We start from the raw sequence: 26,338 nt of genomic DNA on the forward strand, positions 1-26,338 counted from the left end.
TTTCTGTTAAGGAAGGAGGTCAGTTGTCGTTGGACGAGCCTCTCCAGTACTTTTGAAAGAAAAGGAAGAATGGATATTGGCCTATAATCTGAAAAGGAAGATGGGTTAGACTTTTTTGGTAAAGGAATGATATCAGCGTCTTTCCAGGAAATAGGGAAACTACAGGAAGAAACAGAAAAATTGAAGATACGGGTAATAACTGGAACGAGAATGTCAAGGAGAGGGATGATCATATTGCGACCCACACAGTCGACGCCGATAGCATTAGAAGTAATAGCTAAAATATTCTTCTCAACATCACTCTCTGAAAAATGAGTGATAATGAATGGAGAATAGGCAGGAGTGGGAATGTTGGAGAGAAAGCTGAGGGTTTAAGGATTTTAAGCATTTCCAGATCTTTGCAGAATCACCATCGACCACAGACTTGTGAATATGACGGCGTTGAGCATCACGGCACATAGTACTGCAACGGTTTCTTAAAGCGTGATACTTCGCTTTATTCCTGTCAGTAGGTCTATGTTTAAATTTATACTTGGCAATGTTTCTTTTAATAATTAAGGCTCTAATGTCGTCGGTCAGCCAGGGCGCAGGGAGGTGTTTTAATTTAACTGGGCGAACTGGAGCATGCACGTCAAAAAGTTGAGTTAGAAGTGAATTAAAAAGTGACACTTTCTCTTGAACGTTATTGGCAGCTTCAATTACACCCCAGTCAACATTACAGGCGTCCTCACGAAGCTTATCCAAATTGAGCCTACTAAAATTACGCTGCATTACAATTTTGGGTTTAGCTTTAGGAGGACGAATCTTGTATGATAAGCAAAGCAAATCGTGATAAGAGAAGGCTTCGGCAGAATGCTGACTGTATTTACCGACTAGAGAAGGAGAAGAGACAAGAGTAAGATCCAGAAGAGAGGGCATACAGTTGGGGAAACGATGAGTGGCATCAGAAGGTAGAATTGTGAGGTTACAGGCATCCGCGAGATACTTAAGTGATCTGGAACGAAAGTCATTTTTTAATGGCTTAAACCAGGATTCAGAAACGAGAATTGCATGAATTCCAGATACATCAAAAGATGTTAAAAAATCGTTATAGTGGGCGGGAATACTCTGCGCGTTAATATGTAGAATATTTAAGTTTTTAGGAACATCAGCTAGTTGGTTAGAAATGTTGCTGATTACTGTTTAATGTTTACTAAGTATATTAGTTAATTACCAATAACCTTGTCATCTCTTCCACGCCATCAGAAAACCCTAAGAAGGATTTGGAATTGCATGCGAGATTATAAGATAAAAGATTAAATGAGTTTTCGATGGCAACTGCTATTATTGCTATTATTTATGTGGGGCAGGTCTGTCTAGCCGACCACATGACTCAGGAGTCGGATCTCAGACAAACCGCGTTGCGGCCTTGTAGCACACTAGCTACTTTACATAGTTTAGCATCAGGTGTACAACGTGTTTCACGATTGTCGGAACTCTGACCAAACTACAACCAACTCCAGAAATCATATCTATTCGAAAAGATGTATAGTTTGACCTAAGGCAAATGCATACAATACAATACCAGCGGTCTTTCTTATCTTACACAGAACTCCGTTTATCCCACTTAACCCTACCCGGTGTTATAACACCGATTCTTTTTTTTAATGCTGCGCGCCCTGTAAGTACTCGTGCGTAGTATTGCATAATACGCAATATTTTAGTTACCTAAATTGCTCTTACTAGGAATCTGCAGAGAATGCTGAAGTGTGCTCCGGAGCTAGCGGAACCGATTATTACCTGAAACACAAGAAAGAATATGTTATTTACTTATGTAACAAAACGGCATTTTAAAAAAAGGATATAAATTCTTTGAATTATGTACGTGTTATACTTTACAGACGTAAGCCCTAAAAGGATGCTTTTTGTCCGATGATGTACGAAGCGATGAAAAAAGAAAGACTAAGAAAAACTAGGAATATAACAGCCCCCACTTTACATGTAGGGGGGGGTACCCTAATAAAACATTCTTTTTTCTATTTTTATTTTTGCACTTTGTTGGCGTGATTGATATACATATTGGTATCAAATTTAAAAGTAAAAGATTATCCGCGGACGGACGGACGGACGGACAGACAGACATGGCGAAACTATAAGGGTTCCTAGTTGACTACGGAACCCTAAAAACCGCAACCTACCTTAATATTAGGTACCATAAGCGCCCATCTAAGTGCATTTATCATACAGTCCGCTATGAAAGCGCTTAAAAAAGCCATCTCTCCGCTTATAACTTATATTTAACTCTGGACGATCACGGCCTCGCGTGACAATACATTTCTTTATTTCGAATGTTTGCGTCGAAAAACGTGTTGATTCATTTAGTAAGTAATCTATTATACAACAGTCAAAATGAATTAACGCTGCCATTACTAAACAAACCAAAGAAAGTCCTAACTATCTCTTAAAAACAGGTAGTATCTAACCTTAAAACTCTGGCTTGCACTGTCACTAAAACACGACACCGAAACACTCCAAATCATTTAAATTTCACTGATATATTGCACGTAATGAGCAAGTTAATAAAAAAACTGAGACAATAACACAAAACATTTGAAAGCACACGAAACCTCGGTAACAAGCGGGACGCAAGATTCCATTTTCACCCACGAATTTAAAAACCTTTTCATACAAAGTATATCTGATGAAGAAACGTTCATTATCACATTACTAAACTTAAATTAAATAAGATTCTCGGTTTTTTAATAGAAACTATCAATATTTAAAGGCTTTTATTTAAAATAAATATATGTGCGATAACAAAACACAATAAAATTTTACCCATTAATACATTTATAATTTTAGTATGGCAATATTTAGCATGCAATTATTATTCCATTTTCACCCACGAATTTAAAAACCTTTTCATACAAAGTATATCTGATGAAGAAACGTTCATTATCACATTACTAAACTTAAATTAAATAAGATTCTCGGTTTTTTAATAGAAACTATCAATATTTAAAGGCTTTTATTTAAAATAAATATATGTGCGATAACAAAACACAATAAAATTTTACCCATTAATACATTTATAATTTTAGTATGGCAATATTTAGCATGCAATTATTACACTGTGATATCAATCTTATTTGTTTCACTCGAAGCTTTAAATTCAAATGAACAAGTGCGAGCCATCGAATGTTGTGCGCTTGGCTGTTTATGTGTTCGCAAATGGCGGTCACCCTTCTCTGTCATCTCAATCCTGCTATGAGTAGAGTAAAAGAGATAGTTGCGCCCAAATTACGTACATAGGAGTTCGCGATAGGCAAACACTCACACGCGCGGACTTTGTGAATGTGTATGTGCGTGTTTTCAAATATAAACCTTATAACGCATTGTTTACGGTTTTTATTCAAATGAATAACTCGATAAGAAGCCGAGTTGCTTTGGAGTTTAGTTGAGCGGGCTGTCTTTATCAGCGTGTGCGTGATTTTTGTATCTGTGTGGAGTGACCATGAATGAATATGAAAGCTTAGGCATAAGTAGCTTCAATTCGCGTTCGCGCGCCCGATAATTTTAGGTACATATTTGAATTTAAGCAAATGGTGTTATTATTTGTGAGGCAATACGTAATGTTTTAATTATAATTATTATAAGTATGTTTTTTTTATTTCAATGGTGGTTTGTAACTTTGGTATTTGTTGCGGAACATCTAGGGCAACTCGGTGGGAATTGGATTGTATGAGCGCGCCGCCACTGATGAGTAGAGTAAAAGAGATAGTTGCGCCCAAATTACGTACATAGGAGTTCGCGATAGGCAAACACTCACACGCGCGGACTTTGTGAATGTGTATGTGCGTGTTTTCAAATATAAACCTTATAACGCATTGTTTACGGTTTTTATTCAAATGAATAACTCGATAAGAAGCCGAGTTGCTTTGGAGTTTAGTTGAGCGGGCTGTCTTTATCAGCGTGTGCGTGATTTTTGTATCTGTGTGGAGTGACCATGAATGAATATGAAAGCTTAGGCATAAGTAGCTTCAATTCGCGTTCGCGCGCCCGATAATTTTAGGTACATATTTGAATTTAAGCAAATGGTGTTATTATTTGTGAGGCAATACGTAATGTTTTAATTATAATTATTATAAGTATGTTTTTTTTATTTCAATGGTGGTTTGTAACTTTGGTATTTGTTGCGGAACATCTAGGGCAACTCGGTGGGAATTGGATTGTATGAGCGCGCCGCCACTGGTAAGTACTAAAACTTCTATTTCTTTATTATATTAATAATTCAAGTATTACATTCGAATAATATACATTTTTAAGTAATTAAGTGTGTAATTAAGTACTTTTGAAATATTTATAATTTATAATTTACTACTAAATACTAATTAAATAAATACTAAGTAAGTACTAAAACTGAAACAACTTCCTACCTATAATTCAATTTAGGCGAAAGACTCATTCGTTCAAGACCGAAGCGCAAAGATTTGTCAAAAGTTTTAAAAATCGCTCCATTTTGATTTCGTCACCCTTCTTATTTCGTCACTTTCGCCAATTGTCTTTTTGTCTTGCTCATACCTATTTGTTGTTTAATATTTTTCTAATTTCGTCATTCGTTATTCTTCAATGAATGAAAATTTTTACTGAGATCATTACTGCATCACGCACAGTTATAAGTGTTATAACAAATTCACGAAGGCTGAATAAACAAAACCAATTGTGAAAATTGAGATCTTACCTACAGTAACATTGCCATGACCACAAATAATATAGATTTCTAAGGCAGGTTCACACACTATTAATAAAGCCAGTTATACAATATTCAAAAAATTTTACCATTACTCTGTTAAAAAATAATTAACCAATTAATCTACACAAAATTGACAAAGAAACAAACTGCAAATGTCCAACACCATACAACACAAATGCCTCACAGCCTTCGTCGTGCTTGTTCCATTATCAGATGTACTACTGGATCCCAAGCCGGTGGTAAAGTAAAGCCATCCTCTCTATTAAAGATTGGATATTTCTTGATCTCAATGGCCTCTCGCAACATTCTGAGTTTTATTTCATGAGTAACTATCGCGGTAACCGAAGACAATATTATACAGTAACATTGTTAAGGTAAATACCTGTAAGTCTTATCTCTTATATCTGTTATAAAAGCAAATATAATATTGCTATTATTGCTACTGTATATCTAAAGTTTACCGAAGACTCACTAGAACTGAAAAGAGCTGCGTGTTGGAAAAATCAGCATGCTTTGTAAACCAAAGAAAATGTTAGCTAACCACATAAACGCACTTAGAACATAATTTAAATGTTTGAATAAAAAGTCAGATGAATGTTCTGGTGCGTTGGGAATTCATTCTTGTTTCGATCCTACTACTATTAACATCCTAAATTGTATCAGTGTCTTCCGTTCTCCGTTCAAGTAATAAACCATCTTCATAACCAAGTCATCGTTTCCTTCCATCAGGTCATGGGCCTGCGCTCTTCCAATAAAAATCAAGTTTTGAGCGATAAAAAGTGAATATAGTTAATACGGTTGCCGACGGCAATGGCGTCGTCCAGTATAAGTTCCTCAGCTCCACTCGTAATGGAAAAACTAAAGGGAATTGAAAACTATAGTTCTTGGAAATTTATGATGAAAATGGTGTTGATTCACGAAGATCTATGGGAATTTGTGGAAAAAGAGGTTGACGAGAAAAAATCCGAAGATGCGAAGAAAAGCCAGAAAGCGCTCGCACGCATTGCATTATCCGTGCAATCGACGGCCTTCGTGCACATAAGGAACGTGACCTCGGCACACAAAGCATGGAAGAATCTTCAGAATGCTTATGAAGATAAGGGATTATGTCGGAGACTAGGCCTGTTGCGAACTTTGTTTAGCACAAAGTTGACGGAATGTCAAAGTATGGAAAAATATGTAAACAGAATCACGAACGTCGCACAACAGTTACAAGATATCGATGCAAAGTTGGATGATGACTTTGTTGCGGTAATCATGCTGAGCGGACTTCCTGAGGACTACGACCCGCTGATCATGGCAATTGAGAACTCAGACCTCAAGTTGACTAGCGAAGTTGTATCGGCGAAGTTGCTGCAGGAGACGTTGCGACGTGAGGACAGCAAACGCGACGGAGATGGAGTTACAGCTCTGGCGGCTGCGAGGAAGCCTCCCAGGTGTTTTGCTTGTAAAAAGATGGGACATATCAAGAAAGATTGTCCGACGTTGAACAAAAAGAAAAGTAGCAAGGTGATGTCATCGTCAAAGGTTCTGCTCACGGCGCTGTCGGTGAACGTTGAAAGTGATCTTTGGTACGTGGACAGTGGGTCGGCGAGTCATCTTTGTCGAGATGTGAACATGATGAGTGACATGAAGTCAGATAAATCGTTGCAAGTGACTGTGGCTAACGGAGATAAACTATTTACGGCTGGTAGAGGCAATGTTAACGTGGAACAACGTGATGGCAATGTAAAGACTATAAGTGACGTGTATTATGTACCTAACTTAGCAGCTAACTTATTGTCAGTAAGTGCCATGGCTAAAAAAGGCTATAAGATAGTATTCGACTCCGATGGTTGTGAAATTTTAGATAATGGGGTTATTGCCGCGACGGCTACTTTGAAAAATGACGTGTATATCCTTGACACTGTTGAGGCTTGTTCGAAGGTTCCTTTACAGAACAAACAGGTGGCCAACGCAGCAGTGGAGGAGGAGCGTGCGGTTTCTAGCGACGAAACTGTCTCTACAGCTTCAGAGAAAGTTTGGCATCGTCGTCTTTCGCATCTCAACAGGAGAAGCATGGAACTTTTAAGAAAAGGTATGGCTTCTGGTATATCGTATGATAGTAGAGATTTTGAAACGTGTATAGCGTGTGTCCAAGGCAAAGCGAGTAAGGTACCGTTTCCGAAGAAATCTCACAACAGGGCTAAAGAGGTCCTGGGTTTAGTGCATACAGACGTCTGTGGACCGCTACCATCGGCCTCATTCAGCGGTGCTAGATATTTCTTGCTCTTCATAGATGATTATTCTAGGAAGACGTTTGTGTACTTTTTAAATAAAAAAGGTGAAGTATTTGATAGGTTCAAAGAGTTTAAGGCTTTAGTGGAGAACCAGACAGGTAAAAAGATAAAATCGCTACGCAGCGACAACGGAGGGGAATACACCAGTTCTGCTTTTCAGGCATACCTCAGGAGCAATGGCATCGTGCATCAAACAACAGTTCCTGGCTGCGCTGCCCAGAACGGGGTCGCGGAGCGCGCGAACAGGACAGTGATGCAGGCGGCAAGGTGCATGCTACAAGATGCAGGCCTGAGCAACGAATTTTGGGCGGAAGCTGTCAACACGGCAGTCTACGTTAAGAACCGTTGTCCTACGAAAGCTGTTCTGGGGAGCACTCCTGAAGAAAAGTGGAGTGGCAAAAAGGTATCACTGAGTCATTTACGTATCTTTGGTTCTGTGGCTTATGCTATGACTTCAAAGCGTTCGAAATTAGATCCGAAATGCAAAAAGTACATTTTTGTTGGGTATTGTGAGCATACAAAGGGTTACAGGCTCGTAGACCCGGAACAACCAACAAAATGCATCAAAGCCCGAGATGTAACCTTTTTAGAAAATACGTTCATTGAAAAAGCATCAAATGATGACATTGACAATGTCATTGTGTCAACTGAAATATTTACACAAACTAAAAGTGCAGATGTAAATAAAAATGTTGAGTTCAAATTGTCTGACCCATCTTCTGTACAAACAGAAACGTCTGTAGTGAGTGGTACGTCTGATGTTGCTAATTTGATAACAAATTCTCAAAGTACAAGCGATCGAACGAGTACGATCACATTTCATGATTCGTCTAGCTCTAGTGAATGTGATGATCCGGCCGATAAAACTTATATTCCAGAGGAGGAGAGTACGGAAACTTCGGAATATGACAGTTCATCGGGTTCGATACTTTCCGGATTATTGGCGGGTACGTGCGATCCAGATGCTCCACGAACTGTACGAGAAGCACTGAGTGGTCCAGATGCAGACAATTGGAAAGAAGCTATGTCTTGTGAGTACAACTCATTTATTAAGAACAAATGTTGGACATTGACAGATCGACGAGAGTCACAAAAACCTGTCAAATGCAAATGGGTGTTCAAAGTGAAACGTGGATTGAACGGTGAACTCCTAAAATATAGGGCACGCCTGGTAGCTAAAGGCTTCACTCAACAATATGGCATAGACTATGAGGAGACGTTTTCACCAGTTGTCAGATACTCCACAATACGTATTCTGCTAGCTTTAGCTGCTGAGTATGGTATGAAAATTGAACTTCTTGACGTAAAAACAGCATTTCTCAACGGTGATTTGAAGGAGACTGTGTTCATGGAACAACCGGAAAGCTTTGTAGTTAAAGGTCAAGAAAGTAAGGTCTACAAATTAAATAAAGCTATTTACGGGTTGAAACAAGCTTCAAAGGCATGGTACGAGAAGATTGATCATGTTCTCTGTAATAAGTTGAAGTTCAAGAAGTCGTCATCTGAGCCTTGTGTCTACTTTCAGCGCCAGAAGGGGTCGCTTATAATCATTGCTCTTTACGTTGACGACATCATATTGTTTTCAACAGGTAATGAACGTGATAAGCTAGATGTCAAAGTCAAGTTAATGAAAGAATTTGACATGACAGATCTAGGGCCAGCTCATCAAGTATTAGGTATGAGATTGTGTAGGGAAGAAACCCAAATTACTCTTGATCAATCGAACTATATCGCGATGGTGCTGAAGAAATATAAAATGGAAGAATGTAAGTGTTCGCCTACTCCTATGGAAACCGGACTTAAATTACCTAAGGGAAACCAAAGAGATGATACCTATGATTATAGAGGTTTAGTAGGTTCACTAATGTATATTGCTATCTGTACCCGACCAGACATTGCGTACGCAGTCAGCTACTTAAGTCAATTTAATGAATCATTTACAGAGACCCACTGGAAAGCGGCGAAAAGAGTCCTGCGCTACTTGAGAGGTACCATGGATCTCCGTTTGACTTTTAAGAAAGGCAAGCAGCTGGACATCACTGGATTCGCAGATGCAGACTGGGGTGGAGACACCGTGGACAGGCGGTCGTACACGGGATATGTCTTCAAAGTAGGTGAGTCAATTGTTACTTGGGCAAGTTGTAAACAAAAAACAGTTAGCCTTAGCTCAACCGAAGCCGAATACTATTCTTTGTCGAACTCCTGTAAAGAGGGTTTGTTTATTCGTACATTTCTAAAAGAAATTATTAACGAAGAAATTGTGCCGACAATTTTCAATGACAATCAGTCAGCGCAGAAATTGTGTAGGAACTCCTTACATCATGCTAGGAGTAAGCATATAGATATTCGCCACCACTTTATTCGACAACTTGTGAATAGTAATACGATTACTATTGAGTATCTTAATACAAATGATATGTTGGCAGATATACTGACAAAGGCGTTGTGTAAAGTTAAACATTATAAGTTTGTGAGACAGCTCATGTTACTTTCATGTATGTAAATGCGTTAAAACTCTGTATTTATTTGATAGTTAAGAATGTGTTCTTAATGTAATTACCATCATGGTTATTTGTTAGTTTGCTTATACATGATAGTGATTACATGATATTTAAATGATTGCATATCAATATAATTACAATTCATAATGTGAATAACTGAACTTGGTTGATGCATTGTAGCGAAAGTTCAGTGCATATGTTTTTGTTAATTGATTTATTGTTACTCTGAAGTGTAGGTCACTTCTTTAGTTATGAATTTGTTTGTGTGTTGAAACAAGACTGTTTTTGGTTTAAGGGCCAGTGTTGGAAAAATCAGCATGCTTTGTAAACCAAAGAAAATGTTAGCTAACCACATAAACGCACTTAGAACATAATTTAAATGTTTGAATAAAAAGTCAGATGAATGTTCTGGTGCGTTGGGAATTCATTCTTGTTTCGATCCTACTACTATTAACATCCTAAATTGTATCAGTGTCTTCCGTTCTCCGTTCAAGTAATAAACCATCTTCATAACCAAGTCATCGTTTCCTTCCATCACTGCGAACAGGTAGACGTGAGGAAGTGAAGTGAGATTTTAATGAAATTGCTATGGCGAATCCTTTATTAGGAAATTTAGATTTGGACGATATTTTGGTCAAGTTCAAAGTGTACGATCGTTATCATGGCGTGGCATTAATATCTCTGACTGTAGCGCTTATGTTTGAATTTGTATGGTATTGTAATCATGTCATTGTGGCTGAGAAAGTGGGATACAGGTATGTTTATTCACATGTTACTTATACAAATTGAAGGTATTGACATAGTGCAATAAGTAGAACAATTTTTACTTCCTTTTTTGCATTTAAATTTATACTTAAAAATAAAAGACGATTTAAAGTGTTGTCGAATGATTATCGCATTAATTGTTTTTTCCTTCTCAGGTGTAAGGAGCAAACAAACATTAGTGAAAGCTTAAATATTAGTTATATACCAAATTCAACAGTAGAATGGTGCATAAATCCTGAAGCGTGTCCGGAATGGGTGTACGATAATCCTGACAGTTTTGTAGCTGAAGTAAGTAATACTAAATAAATAAGCACAAAATCAAGTCTAGTCATTAATTAGAAGATTACTTTGCTAATACATAGATGACGTGCTAGTCAATCAGTGGACACTGATAGATTATTTGAAAGCATAAACGACATCTGATAGTACATTGCACAAAATAAATGTCACAGGAATACATTATAATATTGATTTTTTATTAGTTCCAGTTGGCATGCTAAGATTGGAAGAGAACTTCAGTGGGAAGCATGCACAACACAGGATACATGTTTGGGCTGCTCACTATTGGACCATCGTCTGACAGGTATACAACATACGTCTGACAGGTATACATATGTATTTACCATATAGAAAATGTGTAATACTAGTCGTAATTTTCATTCAATGCTTAAAGACATGGATGACTAAGTGCAAAGTATCCGAAGACGACGTCAAGGATAGGGCGAAGTGGAAGCAAATGACACGGAAAGCTGACCCCACCACCATGTGGGATTCATAGCTTGGAAGAGAGAGAGAGAGAGAGAGAGAGAGCGAGAGAGAGATATAGTTTTAGTTTTCATAAATCATAACACAAATCTAGTAGACAGTACCTAATGTTACATAAGTCCTTTAAAATGTAGAAATCTGATACAATGAATGACGTAAATTCTCAACGATCGCATTTCAGGTTCGGCAGGAAAACCATGGCTATCATTACAGGTGTAGCTGGCGGGACGCTAGGGTGCATGAAGAGTTTCGTCACGTCATATTGGCTGTACGTGGCCCTTGAGTTTATAGAGGCCGCAGTCGGTGACCCTATGTCTCCGGTATATATGCTAGGTAAGAAATATTTCATGCATACTACAAAACTTAAAAACCTATTAAAATTTTAACAGTCAAAGTAGGCAACACAGTTTAACGCATTGAAGTAAAAACGGAATTAATGGTTTCTTAAATTGTTACAGCTATAGAAATGGTAGCAACAAAGTCGCGGGTAACATTTTCCACGACATTTATGACGGGTCTTGGTATAGGAGGAATTATACTAGCATTAGTAGCTTGGATGATACCCTACTGGCGAACGTTGCTGAGGGTCATATACGCGCCTGGACTACTTGCTATATCTTTCATATACTTGCTGGATGAGAGCCCAAGATGGCTACTGACCAATGGAAGGAAGGAGGAAGCTGTCAAGATAATTAAAAAAGCAGCGAAGATAAATAATATGGAAATAGAAGACAATTTAAACAATATCTCCTATGAAGTCAACAAAGGACCAAGTTTCGCTTCAGTTATAAAAGCCACGTTTAAATCCAGATCTTTGCTGAAGCGATTTTTTGTTTGTGCCATATGGTGGTCTTCTGCCACTTTTGTAAATTTTGGATTAATTGTTAATTCTACGTTACTAGGAGGCAACAAGTATTTGAATTTTGGACTCTCAGCTGCCATAAAAAGTCTGGGCATTTTGTTTTCAGCCTACATAATTGCCAAATATCATAGAAAAGGCCCTTTAATATTCTGCTTCGTGGCCTGCGCAGTACTTTGTACTGGACAACCATTCTTACCGAAAAGTGAGCTCATAATTCATAATGTTTTAATTTCGAATGTCAGTTTCTGAAGTCGCACGGATGATACCAATTTATATTTTCAGATCTCTGGCTCCAGATAACGAACTACATGGTTGGCTTACTTTTATCCTGTGCCAATTTTTGCATTATCTACTTGTTCACATCTGAACTGTTTCCTACTCAGTCAATAAACTCGATGCATGCATTGTGCTCGGCTGTCGGAAGGATTGGCTCTATATTAGCACCACAGACGCCATTATTGGTAAGTATTCCGAAGGAAAGAAACATTAGGTAAAATAACCTGTAAAAGGGCAAGCCGAATGCTTCTATGTGACACTATGATTTTTTTTACGTTTTATAGATGGCGTATTGGTCAGGTCTGCCAACCCTATTGTTCGGTGTGGTGTCTCTGATCGCGGGACTAGCCACGTTGCTTGTGCCGGACACTGCGGACCGAAGTTTGCCGGACACGGTCTGCCAAGCCGAGAAAATGGAGGCTAAGATCTTGACGGAAACTCGGACATAATATAATTTTGTGCACGGTTACGATATCAGCATTTATAAAAAAATTGGACAGATTTTTCTAAAATAGTACTTACGGTAATTATGGTGCAATAACGTTTTCTCAAATGTAAAATATGTGCCGGACTTGTAAAGCGTGATGTAAATATACGTACTGCAACTATCAATGAACAATCCAAATGCAATATTTAATGTATTTTCAATTTCAATAAATTACGTTATGAAGGATGTTTTTATAAAATATGTACAACTTTAAGATCTCCATAGTTTAGTAGTAACAAACAGAATATGTGAGAAATAAGCGGCTAGACGGCGTGCCAATCGCGATATATATATTAACGTGAGTATATCCTTATTATGTAATACTTGAAATAATGTCTCACGAAAGTTTAACCTCTATATTGGAACTTATCTTTGAATATGTGTGGTATTGTAATCATATTGTAGCTGAAAAAGTTGAAGATAGGGAAGTCCAAATGAGTTCTTTACATACACATTTCTAGAATTCATTCTTCAAACCCCAAGTCTTTTGTCAAAGTTATTGGCATTGGCTACACCAGCAGAGAATTAAGTCTTAAAAATAAATTGCAGTCGACGTCAGTTTCGCACAAAGGACTCCTTCCTCGGGACACATTTGTTGCATGTCACCCCATTCAGACAACTTCCATGTGAATTTTAAAGGGATATTCAATTTTCCGAGGTGTTGACAATTTATATCGTTTTCATATATTAGACGTGCATTTTTAAAATGGGATTACGAACGTTATACTTGAGAGACAAATGCGCGTAAGTGGAGAAGAAAAATAAGATTTAGAACGAATTACGAAATGTTTCATGAAAACTTACGAGAATTAACAAAAAAAATATAGAAATTTGGCGACATCCTCTCGATACAGTTGTTATATCTATGTATTTATCACAGTAATGATAAGAATTTTACCTAAGATTTTACTTAATTAAGAAATTTTACCTATTCAATTGCGCTTAGGACTCAAAATGATCAAACAACAATGTGACAAGCCAATTCAATATGATACATACATTCCGTTAGTAAAAAGATACTTTCGGAATAGGAGAAATGATTTAAATTACAATTGTCATCTCATATAGGGTGGATTTCGTTAAAGTACTTAAATTTAAGTTAACACGAATTTATCTGCAATGCGATTTAACCAGATCCCCACAACAAGCGACAATAATGTATACAGCAGATAGCAAATATGAGATATTGGCGAGGGTCCAAAGCCAGAGGTGACGAAAGAGGGCTCGTAATAGCCCTCAGCCCATTAGGAATACGGACCAAGTTATGGGTCTCTTACTCAGTAGTCACAGAATAGATTTTGAATTACCAGTATTTGAACTTTCGACCCTGAATTGGGCATGAGGATGTCAAAGTTTAGTCATTTTTTAAAGCTGTCTAAAGTGGATAAAGTTTCAAATAGGATGGGATACAGACTTCTTATGCCTATTAAGGTTTTAAACGAACTTAAGGTTTAAAACTCCCGAAAGGTACGCGTGATCCAGCATGTCAAGTATTCGGTGATTTTAAAAAGACTCGCGCAGGTATATTCAAATTATTAAATTATTTGTTATTTAACTAGGCCTGTAAATTTAATGTGTTTTTCAAAAATCACATTTGTTCAACCAGTACAATTATCGAAAGCACGTACTTGTATGCGATATGGACGAACAAAAAGAGAAACAATATTTATTAGGTAGGTACATTAACTGTAGAAAGTAAGTATAAACGCACGCGGAAAAGTCAATCACGTAAACCAATTAGCAGATTCCGCGTATATATTGTGACGTTTTGAACGTCTTCATAGAAACCAATAAATCCTAAGTTTCTTTTATCAACTAAGGATATGTCGCCGCAACTTTTTTGTAAGTATCTCACACCATCGGACTATGGGCTAGTATGAGAGTGCGCCCACATAGCGACACAACTTTTCATAGAAACACATTCAAGAGACAAAAACATTGCGGCGACAAAGTCGCCTGTGGGCGCATACCCAAAGAAAACCGCTTTCACCACGTCAAAGTACTGCAAATACATCAACTGCGACCAAACCAAGGGGTTACCATTGCGCCTCCTTAACGTCCCGTCTTATGACCCTCTTAATTAATTTGAAACTTTCTGCGGTCTCCCGTGGCGCGCAATTTGAATAATAGCAAGGATAGGGTGCTCCACCTTAATTTTAATTGCAAATATTTATGTTAAACGAGCCTCTAGGCGATTTCTCCAGAATATTGCAAAGGATGATATATTGGCCGGAAAATTTTGAACGTTTTCGGAATCCGAGAACGTTCTAAGTAAACAATGGAGATTAAATTTGAATTCAATCTCAATAAATCAAATGACAATGTCTTGTAAGTTTAAATATACTATTTAGCGGTAAACGGGGTTTGAGTTACTTTGATTAATTCATATTTTATTTCACAATAGAAATGTTGAAGTTCAGTATGGGTTAGGGATCCCTGAATCGTCAACAGGGAGCAAATTTTTTAGTATCAATAATTGCTTGTGGTACCTACTTATGAAACATTGACATTTATATTTTAAAAGGCTGAAAACAGAACCACAGTGAGAGAGGAGAGCAATCTAACGAAGTAGTGCTCATATATAGATTTAGATTTCAACTTAAAGACAAAAACGTTCGTTTTAGACATAAGTAAATAGCGTTATGCAAAAGCCTGAATTACCTATAGAGTTGTGCCATTCCCGAGAATGTTCTCCCGTTTGTATGGGAAATGTTCTCTCAAGCATTGAGGTATAATGTACTAGAGAGGACACGGCGAACAAAAAGTTTGCGCCACGAACATAAGTCCAGTGGACTTATGTTGCCTCAGTCAGTCTCTGCGCGTGGTGGGAGGAGGTTGTCTCTGACTGCACACAAATAAAATGAAAAAAATGCCTTCCTGTGCTATAAGATACTGTTCAAGCCATACGAGAAAATCTAATAAAAGTGACGGTGTCACATTTCATCGGTTAGTAGACAAGCTATTTTGATCTAACTTAATTTAAGTAATTATTATAATGAAGGGACGGAACGCGATGCTATGGCCGCCATTTTGACAACTGGAATCATAGACGAATCGCGCAGACATGACATGACATGTAGGTAATAAGGTATAATAATTGTGGTCATATTCTGTTTTCAATATATAATATAAAAGTATTTATTTCAATTTATAGTTTTTAAAAATATTACACGGTTATAATACGAATTTTAGTCGATAATATTATACAATAAGCATGATTTTGAATTATTTCTGAATTATAATTCTCATTATTGACGAAAAATAGTGACACCAAAACTGAAATAGTATTTAAAGCAACCGGTGTTTAAGGGAAGTAAAACAAGGTGAATGGCGCGATTATTATTTTGAGCGACAGAAACTTACAAAACTAATTTTATTCAAAGGAAATTAAAATTTATGAAAAAAACAATTACTTATTTTTATTTCACTGAGTAGAAATTAAATATAACACAATGTATAATAGTGCTAAAAGTAAACTACTTAGTATTTCACACAAAGTATAAAACAAAGGTCTACACTAAAAGTGTCGCGTCTAGGTGGTCAAGTCTTACTCTATGACACGGTTCGCTTCACGCGCATGCGCCTCGCGCTGCCGCCGCTGCCGGTCGGCGCACAGAATATGTTCGAGTTGTCATTTCTAGTACGTAGTACATAGTAGTTCAATGCTCTCAAGAGAATATTCTCCATAGTCCTAATTAACACAAGTCAAATTATATTCTATTGAAAATATTTGGGGGGCAAGAACCATACCGTTCTACCCTAGGGATGGTCAGATGGCGCTACGAGTCCTTGTATAGATTACTCATATGAGAGATAATTTCGACCTCAGCAGCTGTGACCTGGGTGGCCGAGCGGAAATAGGCATCTGCCGCGATTGCAGGGTACGCTGGTTCGATTCCAGCCTCAGGCACTGGAGGCCTTGGTCACTTTTTCTTTCATATGTGTAATTTATTTCGGTTTTAATTCTCCATAGTAAAATGAGAACGTTCTCGAGAACGGCACAACTCTAATTACCTAACAGATTTTGTCTTTATCTGTCATATAAATCAGGTCCGTAAATTTTTCGAAATAAGGCTGTTAGAATTTCCAAAGCAATTTCTTCGTCCAGCCGGCGTATCATGCTTCCAATTTTATCACTTATCTGCGTGGATAAAGCATCCGTCACGTTCTGGCAAGTATGTCAGTGTGAGAGTGACAGGTGTCTTATCCACACAGATAAGTGATAAAAGTATGATACGCCGGCTGGTAGGCAATTATGGTCGCACGATAAATGATAAAACATCAGGCCGTCCCTATCGCACTATTTGTAAGTGCGATGTGGGACGGCCCGATGTTTTATCATTTATCGCGCGGCCATGATTGCCCTGCAGACTTCTAACACTTCTATCCATCATGAGGCACATCTAGGCAATAAGTACGAACATCAGTGTGATGAGACCATATAGCCAGACGGCACTAACGACCTATGCAAAATACAATTTTAATAAATAAAAGAGGTACCTGTGACATTTAGTTGAGGGACTGAAAACAGAAGCATAAAGAAGACTACAAAGAGTCGACCTCAACTACTTTCGTGAAGAAAGAAACGTTTTACAGACTTATGTCGTTATCTATACCAACCTGAATTAGTAGCTACTAATAGTTGTACTAATGTTTGAAAAGATATTAATTAACTAATTTTTTCCTGTAAGTTTGTATTATGAATACGTGCGTTAGAATTTCCAAAGCAACGCTGAATCTCTACTAGTTTTTACCTCTAATTTACTAGATAGCATAAAGGTCATAGAAAATGACGATTATTATAATAAAGTGAACTGCGCCCCCAAACGGTAACTTTTTAGTTAATACAAACAAAAATAACATACATTTTCCCTGAAGTTGACACTATCGACTACATGTTCTAATACGTCAAAAACTCAAGCGGCTGGAACATCCATCATGAGAGGCACGTCCAGGCAATTTGTACGGACACCTAGACTGACGAGACCATCGCCAGACGGCGCTAACGACCTCGTGGCGACGCGTAATTCCACGACAGTGTATGGTTCATGTTATTAATAAATTCATATTAATATTACGAGTACTATTAATGTTTATTGAACAGGTGATTACAAGTATTTTAGGTAATTGCAAAAGTTTCATGCATGCGGGTATTGAAGACCTCTTAATAGGTTGACAAAGCCTGTCACATATGTTTGGGTTATATGGCGTTAGTCTATGTTCCTGTTTCTATAAAATTTACTATCCAAGGTTAACGTTTCCCCAAGGGTCTACAAGTAGGCAAGGTGCCTGCTCCAGAGTTAAAAGCACCCATAGGCTACGGTGACTGCTTAATACCCTCAGGCGAACCATACGGTTGTTTGCCACCGTGATGTATTAAAAAAAACGCTACTATCCAAGACATGTTTTTTTTAGTTAGAGTTACTGATGGTAAAAGTCTTCAGATTTTCATGAAATTCACTTTCTTTTTTCTAAAGGCTAGACGGGGTAGACCTAATCCAACGCCATTTTCAAATAATCAAAGTTTTCATCGATATAAAATGAACAAGTCGTAAAACCACTCATAAAACTAAACCACATTAACCGACAAACGCAATGACCTACTTACCACGGTATCAACGAACTCAAACACAAAATTAACACACTCTCGTCAAAACCAACACACCAAGTACACATCCACTATGTTCCGACTTAACAACACAAACTTTTAAGGACAAACATTGCTTCTCCGCGAAGCTGCGAAACGCAACTGAACGATATCAGTTTAGACGCCAAAGGAATTTCGCACGGCACGCTTCTATCCGTCACTGTCGACTAATTAAACGCACAGATTAACAAACATAAACTTGCACAATGCACACGTATACGACTTTAGCATGTTGTGTTACGTGCTATTATTAGATGTAAAACTGTAGTTAAATATCGAATGATCGTAAAGATGAGAGCGTGCGACTCGCGGGAACACACGCAATGTCTAGCGATGTACTGATGCGTTTAAAATAAGTACGCGTTGCGAATGCGACCTTAGCGCGGGTGCGGGCGATTCGCGATTACGAATGGATAAACATCGCTGCGGTTTTGTTTTAGGGACTTTTTGAACTTTTTACGCGTCGATAAATGCTGCACTATTCTGACGACCGGTCTGGCGCAGTCGGTAGTGACCCTGCCTGCTACGCCGCGGTACCGGGTTCGAATCCCGGTATGGGCATTTATTTGTGTGATGAGCACAGATATTTGTTCCTGAGTCATGGATGTTTTCTATGTATATAAGTATATATAATATATATTGTTGTCTGAGTATCCACAACACAAGCCTTCTTGAGCTTACCGTGGGGGCCTCAGTCAATCTGTGTAAGAATGTCCTATAATATTTATTTATTTATTCTGATATTACGCATCAAACTGACAAGATGGATAATACAAAAAATCTTAGAAATAGGTATGTCATCTATGCAGATTTTGTGAATAAGGGCGGTATACGAATTGCAAATATTATTAGGGCCACTTGCACCAACGAAAATGGAGTTAACCCACCATTTTATATGGAATTTGACAGTTGATAGTCCACTTACCCTGAGTTAAGTGGTTGGTGCAAGCCAAAAACGAATTTCTTTGTTGTCATTTGAAGACACGTTCATAGAATTTGAATCGAATATAACTTTAACTGATTACTTAAAATTTCTTAAAATAAGAACAAAAACTAGCTATAAACACCAAAGCCAGCACTAAAGGCCACCACGGTACATCAATAAAGTTTACCAATAAAAACCATAAAACAGGCGATTAAGCCCGTTTAATGGTAGCGTTACGGAAGTTTGACAGGAACAATATGGGGCGCATGCCAGGATGTCATGTGCGTGGCCGTTGCGTCCAGGTGGCACCCTGGGCAGCCGACCATGACAGTTCGGAACTCTATGGCTTTCCTTACATGTCGGTTAGGGGATAACCCCTAAGGTACCTTGTGGTTGACCACAAGACTAAAAGAGTATTAAAAACTAGCTTTTAGAGAAAAGAAATTAATTATTTAACTAACCCTTTGACAGCCTTGACGTGCTTGGAGCTCAGTCCAAAGGCGCTCTGTACGAATAGTCGAAGATCCCAAACCCATAAAGCGACATTGGACTAAGTCTAATAACCACAAAATTAAAATGTTGAAAAAAACCCCGACATAGTGGACTGATCATGAAACATGGCTAAGAACACACCCTACTAATTCAGCTTTCAAGCAAAAAAAAAAACTGAATCAACACGGTTCATCCGTTCAGGAGCTACGATGCCACAAACAGACACACACACAGACAGACAGACACGTCAAACTTATAACACCCCGTCGTTTTTGCGTCGGGGGTTAAAAAGAATCGTTTCACATGATTCTAGCGGCCACTTTCTATCACCGTACTATCCTGGGACATACTCGTAATAGTTTAAGAGGAATAACTATTCTCCCGCGAACATTCCAGCTGTGGAATAAGTGAAAGAAGAAGTGTAATGGTGACCAAAAACATAAGTAGTAACTGTGTAGCTGGGTCGTATGCTTACATAGCTCGATATCAAATTAATGAAACGACTAGTGTGGCATTCAAAAGGATAAAAATACATTAATGACAATGATCTCAATGAACCTCATTCACTTCGTCCGTCTGTAATGTATTGCAATTTAATGAGAAGATATGTCATATGACACAAGACTGTCTTTTAAGTTTGTCGCGATGACAATGTGTTCGAAATCATCCACACCAGCAGGGCTAACATTAACAACAGGGATTGCCGCGACAGTATCTGGTCGCAACATAGATCACAGAGATAATCTAAGGTTAGCTGGTAGAGAATGCCTTTTGGTATTAAGTTCGCCTTTTGTACATTATTTTTTACTGTGCAATAAAGTTTAAATAAATAAATAAATAAATAAATCTGAGAACCAATAAAATTATCGAACGCAGCTGACGGACGACTGATAAGTGTGCTCTCGACTGATAAGTCTTTGGGACGTGAGGGCCGATTTTTGAGTCTCACGAGTTCGAATTCAGAAAATTGTCACTGAAAATAATAAGCAAGTCACCGTTTTCAACCGGTATTTTAGTGACAAAATCCCGTATGCGAAATTCAAAAATGGCCCTCGTGGCTTGCAGCTGACAAAAACATCCAGCGCGCCAGATATCTGTCGGGTGTCCGAACGCTCTAGGTCAGCACAAGGTCACGTCCACCTCCAATAGTGTTCACAATTCAGTGTTTAATAATTATCTTATATACCTATAGAGGTAAGTCGCGGCTGTGAGCCGCGTCCGTCTATTAGGGCCCATTTAGACGGTACGAGAACTCGCATAAGAGTTTTATTACATTGCGGTATTTGATAGTTGTGCAAAATTGTATGTAACCTCAACAGCCCGCAATGTAACTAAAATCGCGTGCGAGTTCGCACGCCGTCTAAATCAGGCCTTAGTCTCGCGCCCTATTGCTTGCACCCCCGTTATCACCCAACCATGACAACCACGAAGCTGTCGTCTTTGTTGCCGTTTCCGTGGCAACAATGCGACATGTGACTTGGACCGTAAAGCGGTGCACATTGGTGCACGGTTACGCTGCTATCCTCATATAATAATGATAATTTGAATTCTCAGAAAGTTCAAACACGTGTCGGCTAAGCTTTGCTCAGGGTTTTCGGGTCTTAAGTCATGTGACATACAGATACATAGAAATAACCAAAAAATTAGATTTATCAGGTCTTCCAGGGGCCTCCAGTACTTTTATTTTTAATTTAATTTTTTATCTAAGGGATAGCAAACAACTGTACAAGGGGTATTACAACAACTGTTACAGTAGGTGTTATTAATTATTATATGTAAAATCAACAACATTATCCACAAAGTACTATGAAACTGTTGAAGGTTGTCAGACACAAGACTGATGTCACTGATGTTCATAAAACTTAAATTTAATAAAAAAAGTACGATAAGGTAATTACTAGCAATCACTTATTCTATACATATTAAATGGTACAGGTAGGTGTACTTTTGTAAATATGCCTTGATTATCTTTCCCTCGGTAGACAAAAGACCCAACCCAAAGATTTTCGTTTTCGCACAGTGACCGTGGCCAGTAAGGGTTTTCGTTTACTCTGGGTTTTCTATGTACCACAAAATCTTGCGGTCGACAAATCAGTCGAACACGCGGTTCGTAAAATAGGTAAAGAAAGTAAAAAATATGTAGGAACAATCATCGAGGCTATGCGACGTAGCTAAATCAAAGGCGACATTAGCAAAGGAGAAACGGCCTAAGTAGCGATAGTTTAGTACGATTATTTTGCCGTTGTGGTAATAGGAAATGAAAAATGATTAGTAAGGAAAGTAGGAAGTATGGTCACACGCCGTGTCTGCACGTGCTACCAAATAGTTTTGGAAATTGCGATCCGTCACGGTCTGGTACAACACAATCGAACCATATCTGGAGAAAATTAGAAAGGCATTATTTATATTATATTGATTTCAACTAACACGGTTTTCACTTATGATTTATACTGTTTTTGTAGAATGGAATTTAATCATACAATAAGCCTTCTAAACATGATTAAAATAAAACACTTTTATTGTGCAAATGTATTATTTATAATATAGCTATCTTCTATATAAGTAGTTCTTCATGTAAAGTAATATCAAACAGGACAAAGCTTCAACAACCAGTTGCTACGCGAAATATTTAATAAAATACGGAAAATCCAATATCACAGCACAATAAGCGAACGAAATACCTTTAATAAATTTAAAAAGCAGGGAAAATTCGATGTTTCAACAGTAGTCGAGTCGAGATACATCAACACTAATAGATGTACAATAAGTTTTTTCGCCGACTGTACCTTTATTTCAACAGCCATCTGCTGCTTTCCGAGGCGTTTCTAAAAACCACTTACTCGATGGGGATACGACGTTTCATAATAGATCCTATGACCACCCAGACCACCTTTCTGCTCCATCATTAGATCAGCTCCATGATACCATAATATTTCATTGTCACGTGATTTACATATGTGTGCAAAATTTCAGATCAATCACAAACCGGGAAGTGGGTCAAATTTAGCTTCTACGTTTTGACCCAAACTAACATACTAACAAGGCAAGTTAAATAAAAACTTGTAAAAATAGATTCAACTACTAAGCATAGATACCTAGATACAAAAATACCCGCCTGTATGCCCTGCATTCCCAAGACAGGTAGGCAGATGACATGAAAGTCCTCAAGTTTTAAGCCTACCCTTAGCAATTAAGGGGTAGAAAGAAACGGAAATTGTGATTTTTCAGTGACAGATTATCACAGATTGCTAGCCCATCGCCCTTAAGGGATGACGACTACATAGAAAAATGGCATTCTGTTTAGTCCGTCAGTTAGATCGTCCAAAAATACTAAACACGTATTTTTCAGTTTTTCTAATTAATAAAAAAATACAAAGATGTAGAGCGTCAAGACGAGCGTCTCGCCTACTGAACCCTAAACTGACCAGTCGACTTCTACTACATCTACAAGAGGAAAGAGGTGGTACTGTGGTTTCTAATATTAAGAGCCATGCCGTTTTGTGCCGGCATCAGAATAGATGTTATTAATGCAAGCCATTTTAGATAATTATTAACTTACTTAATCCCATTCAAGTAAACTTAGTTCGGCACCTTAGTTAAATTAAATATGTCCGTTTCAGCACGTATCCATATTGTTTTATCACCTTCTGCTTTTTTTACAAGAACCTTCCCATTATACACCCAAATGAACTTGTAGATTCCGTTTAACTTCTGCTTTGCGTTCCACAGTAGTGTTCGCGACGTCTTTGTGAGGTCCTCGTTGATGTAGATCCTGGTCTGCCGAGTGCCGCCGGTGATGGCGTCGCTCGGCAGACCAGGATCTACATCAACGAGGACCTCACAAAGACGTCGCGAACACTACTGTGGAACGCAAAGCAGAAGTTAAACGGAATCTACAAGTTCATTTGGGTGTATAATGGGAAGGTTCTTGTAAAAAAAGCAGAAGGTGATAAAACAATATGGATACGTGCTGAAACGGACATATTTAATTTAACTAAGGTGCCGAACTAAGTTTACTTGAATGGGATTAAGTAAGTTAATAATTATCTAAAATGGCTTGCATTAATAACATAATTTCATTAGATTTAGTAACAAATAGTATTAATACCGAATCCTCATTTATTAAGTTAGAAGATTGGTTTTTAACACATAAGAATAAAAAAGATTTTAATCTCCTTCACTTAAACATAAGATCCTTACAGAAAAACTTTAACGAATTACTAGTTTCATTAAGTAGTCATTTAAATGATCTCGATGTAATTGTAATCACCGAACCTAACATAGATTATTCCTTATTAGATTTATATAAGATAAAGGGGTATAATATTAATAGTTATTTACGAGCTGGGCGACGCGGGGGGAGTGCTGGTGTACTCGCGGACGGAGCTCGCGGCTCGCGCGGGCGCGCCGGCGCTCAAGGCCGCGGGCGACATGCGCGCGGCGGAGTGCGTTTCCACTACACTTAACGACCGAGGCGATCTTATACATCTATTAGCAATATACAGACCACCTAAAATAAATAGACAAGATAAATTATCACAATTTCTTACTGAACTCCGTACTTTACTTGATAGCGTACCTCAAAATACGAAAGCTGTGCTATGTGGTGATATTAATATTAACTTGCTAAATTCATTCGATAATACAGTAATAACATATGAAAATATTCTATACGAATACGGTTTTACTAGGTGTATAAATAAAGTAACACGCAAAGAAATTTTTATGGGAAATATAGTTGAATCGTGTCTCGACCATATCTACGTAAGAGCACCATTGGCATTCATAAACTCAGCAGTTATACAACATAAATTGTCGGATCACTACTACGTATCGATAGCGGTGGATTGGAAACGCGCACCGGCTACCGAAGGCGCGCGGTTTATGGATTCCGCGAATTCATCGCAGCGCGCGCGGCGCTCGGCCGGCGCACGCGGGGCTGACTCTTCCCCTCTCGCTTCTCCCGCCACGCGACGGGTACTAGATAATAGATTAGTTAGGGAAAAATTACTTCAAACCGATTTCGAAAAGATTATGTCTATAGATTGCCCTGTCCAGTTGTACGAAGCTTTTACACAATTGTTTATAAATATTTATAACGACTGTTACAAAATACAAACTATACGCATTAGCAATAGAGGTAGTAAAACATGGATAAATAATAGATTAAAGAACATGATTATTGAACGCGATAGACTATTTACAATATGGAGTAATGATCCTAAGAATATGATAAAAAGGCTGCAATATACTAAATATAGAAATAAGTGTACAAAAGCAATAACTAAATCTAAAAATGAATACGATAGAGAGTCAATAATAAGTTGTAATAATAATATTAAAAAAATATGGGATAGGTTAAATAGTATGATGGGTAAGGAAAAACAGTCACTAGATAATATTATATTAAGTAATATGGAGGAAAATAATGATAAAGATATCTGTGATAATTTCGCAACTACTTTTAAGACAGAAATTGATAACATAAAACATTCCTGTAATGACAAATGGCTTGTGAGAGAAAATTATGTACAAGGGTCGGACAGGTGCATGAGATGGCAACCGGTCTCAAATGATTACGTAAGACGCGTTATTATTAAAATGAACAGTAATAAATCCCCGGGTAGCGACCTCATCCGCATGTCCGACCTGAAACTAGTCGTTAACCAAGTAAGCCCTGTCATAACAAAAATAATCAACTTATCAGTCAGGCACCATACATTTCCCGAAAAACTTAAAGAAGCTATAGTACGACCTGTATATAAGAAAGGTGACCGAAAATCATACTTAAATTATAGGCCCATATCTATTTTATCCAGCATAGACAAAGTTGTAGAGAAATGTATAGTCAACCAACTAGGAAATTACCTCCAAAAAAATCAGGTGTTAAATTGTCGTCAACATGGATTTCAGAAAGAGAAGAGCACTAATACACTTCTGTCTGAATTTACCAATGAAATAAATACCTACTTATCCGAGAAGAAATTTGTAGTAGCCATATTTTTTGATTTTAAAAAAGCATTCGATACGCTCGAGACTTGCACACTTTTAAGAGCCATGGAGGAGTGCGGGGTGGGGCGGCCATTGAACCAGTGGTTCAGTGACTACCTCACGGCGCGATCCTTCCGCGTGAAGGTCGGCGCTGGCATAAGCGACGAACAGGCCGTCTCCTGCGGCGTGCCACAGGGCTCGGGCTGCGGGCCCGTATGCTACCTGATGCACGTAAACAGCCTGTGCGGCGTGCTGCGACACTGTTCCCCGCATATGTTCGCGGACGACCTGTGCGCGCTGCGCTCCGGCACCGACCTTAATGAAACATGTCGGATGGTTCAGGAGGATGTTGATGCCGTAGTCAAGTGGTCACATGATAATGGAATTGTTCTGAACGCTAAAAAGACCAAACTTATGATAATCCATTCTCCCTACCTGGTACCTACTAATGTCACTCCATCCATTTTCACTCACAGTTTTCATTGCTTACATATTAATAATAATAACTTAGTAAATTGCAACTGTCAGCCCATAGAAACAGTTAAAAGTGTTATGTATCTTGGCATGAAAATAGATCAACACTTCTCCTGGACGAGCCATGTAGACTTTATATCGA

At 38.1% G+C, this 26,338-nt stretch overlaps 2 protein-coding genes across 2 annotated transcripts in view; one reads left to right on the plus strand and one right to left on the minus strand.

Annotated features, from left to right (window-relative positions):
- LOC125235259 (protein sprint) overlaps positions 1-26,338 on the minus strand; it is a 415,349-nt gene that overhangs the window by 88,796 nt on the left and 300,215 nt on the right.
- On the plus strand, positions 10,760-12,778 carry LOC125235260 (solute carrier family 22 member 3-like). Its single transcript, XM_048141758.1, has 5 exons — positions 10,760-10,860; positions 11,224-11,375; positions 11,501-12,106; positions 12,187-12,365; positions 12,465-12,778. Exons 1-5 carry the CDS (start codon positions 10,805-10,807, stop codon positions 12,627-12,629), a joined length of 1,158 nt encoding a protein of 385 aa, XP_047997715.1. The 5' UTR covers positions 10,760-10,804; the 3' UTR covers positions 12,630-12,778.

The sequence above is a fragment of the Leguminivora glycinivorella genome, chromosome 17, assembly GCF_023078275.1.
Source record: "Leguminivora glycinivorella isolate SPB_JAAS2020 chromosome 17, LegGlyc_1.1, whole genome shotgun sequence".
NCBI lineage: Eukaryota > Metazoa > Arthropoda > Insecta > Lepidoptera > Tortricidae > Leguminivora > Leguminivora glycinivorella.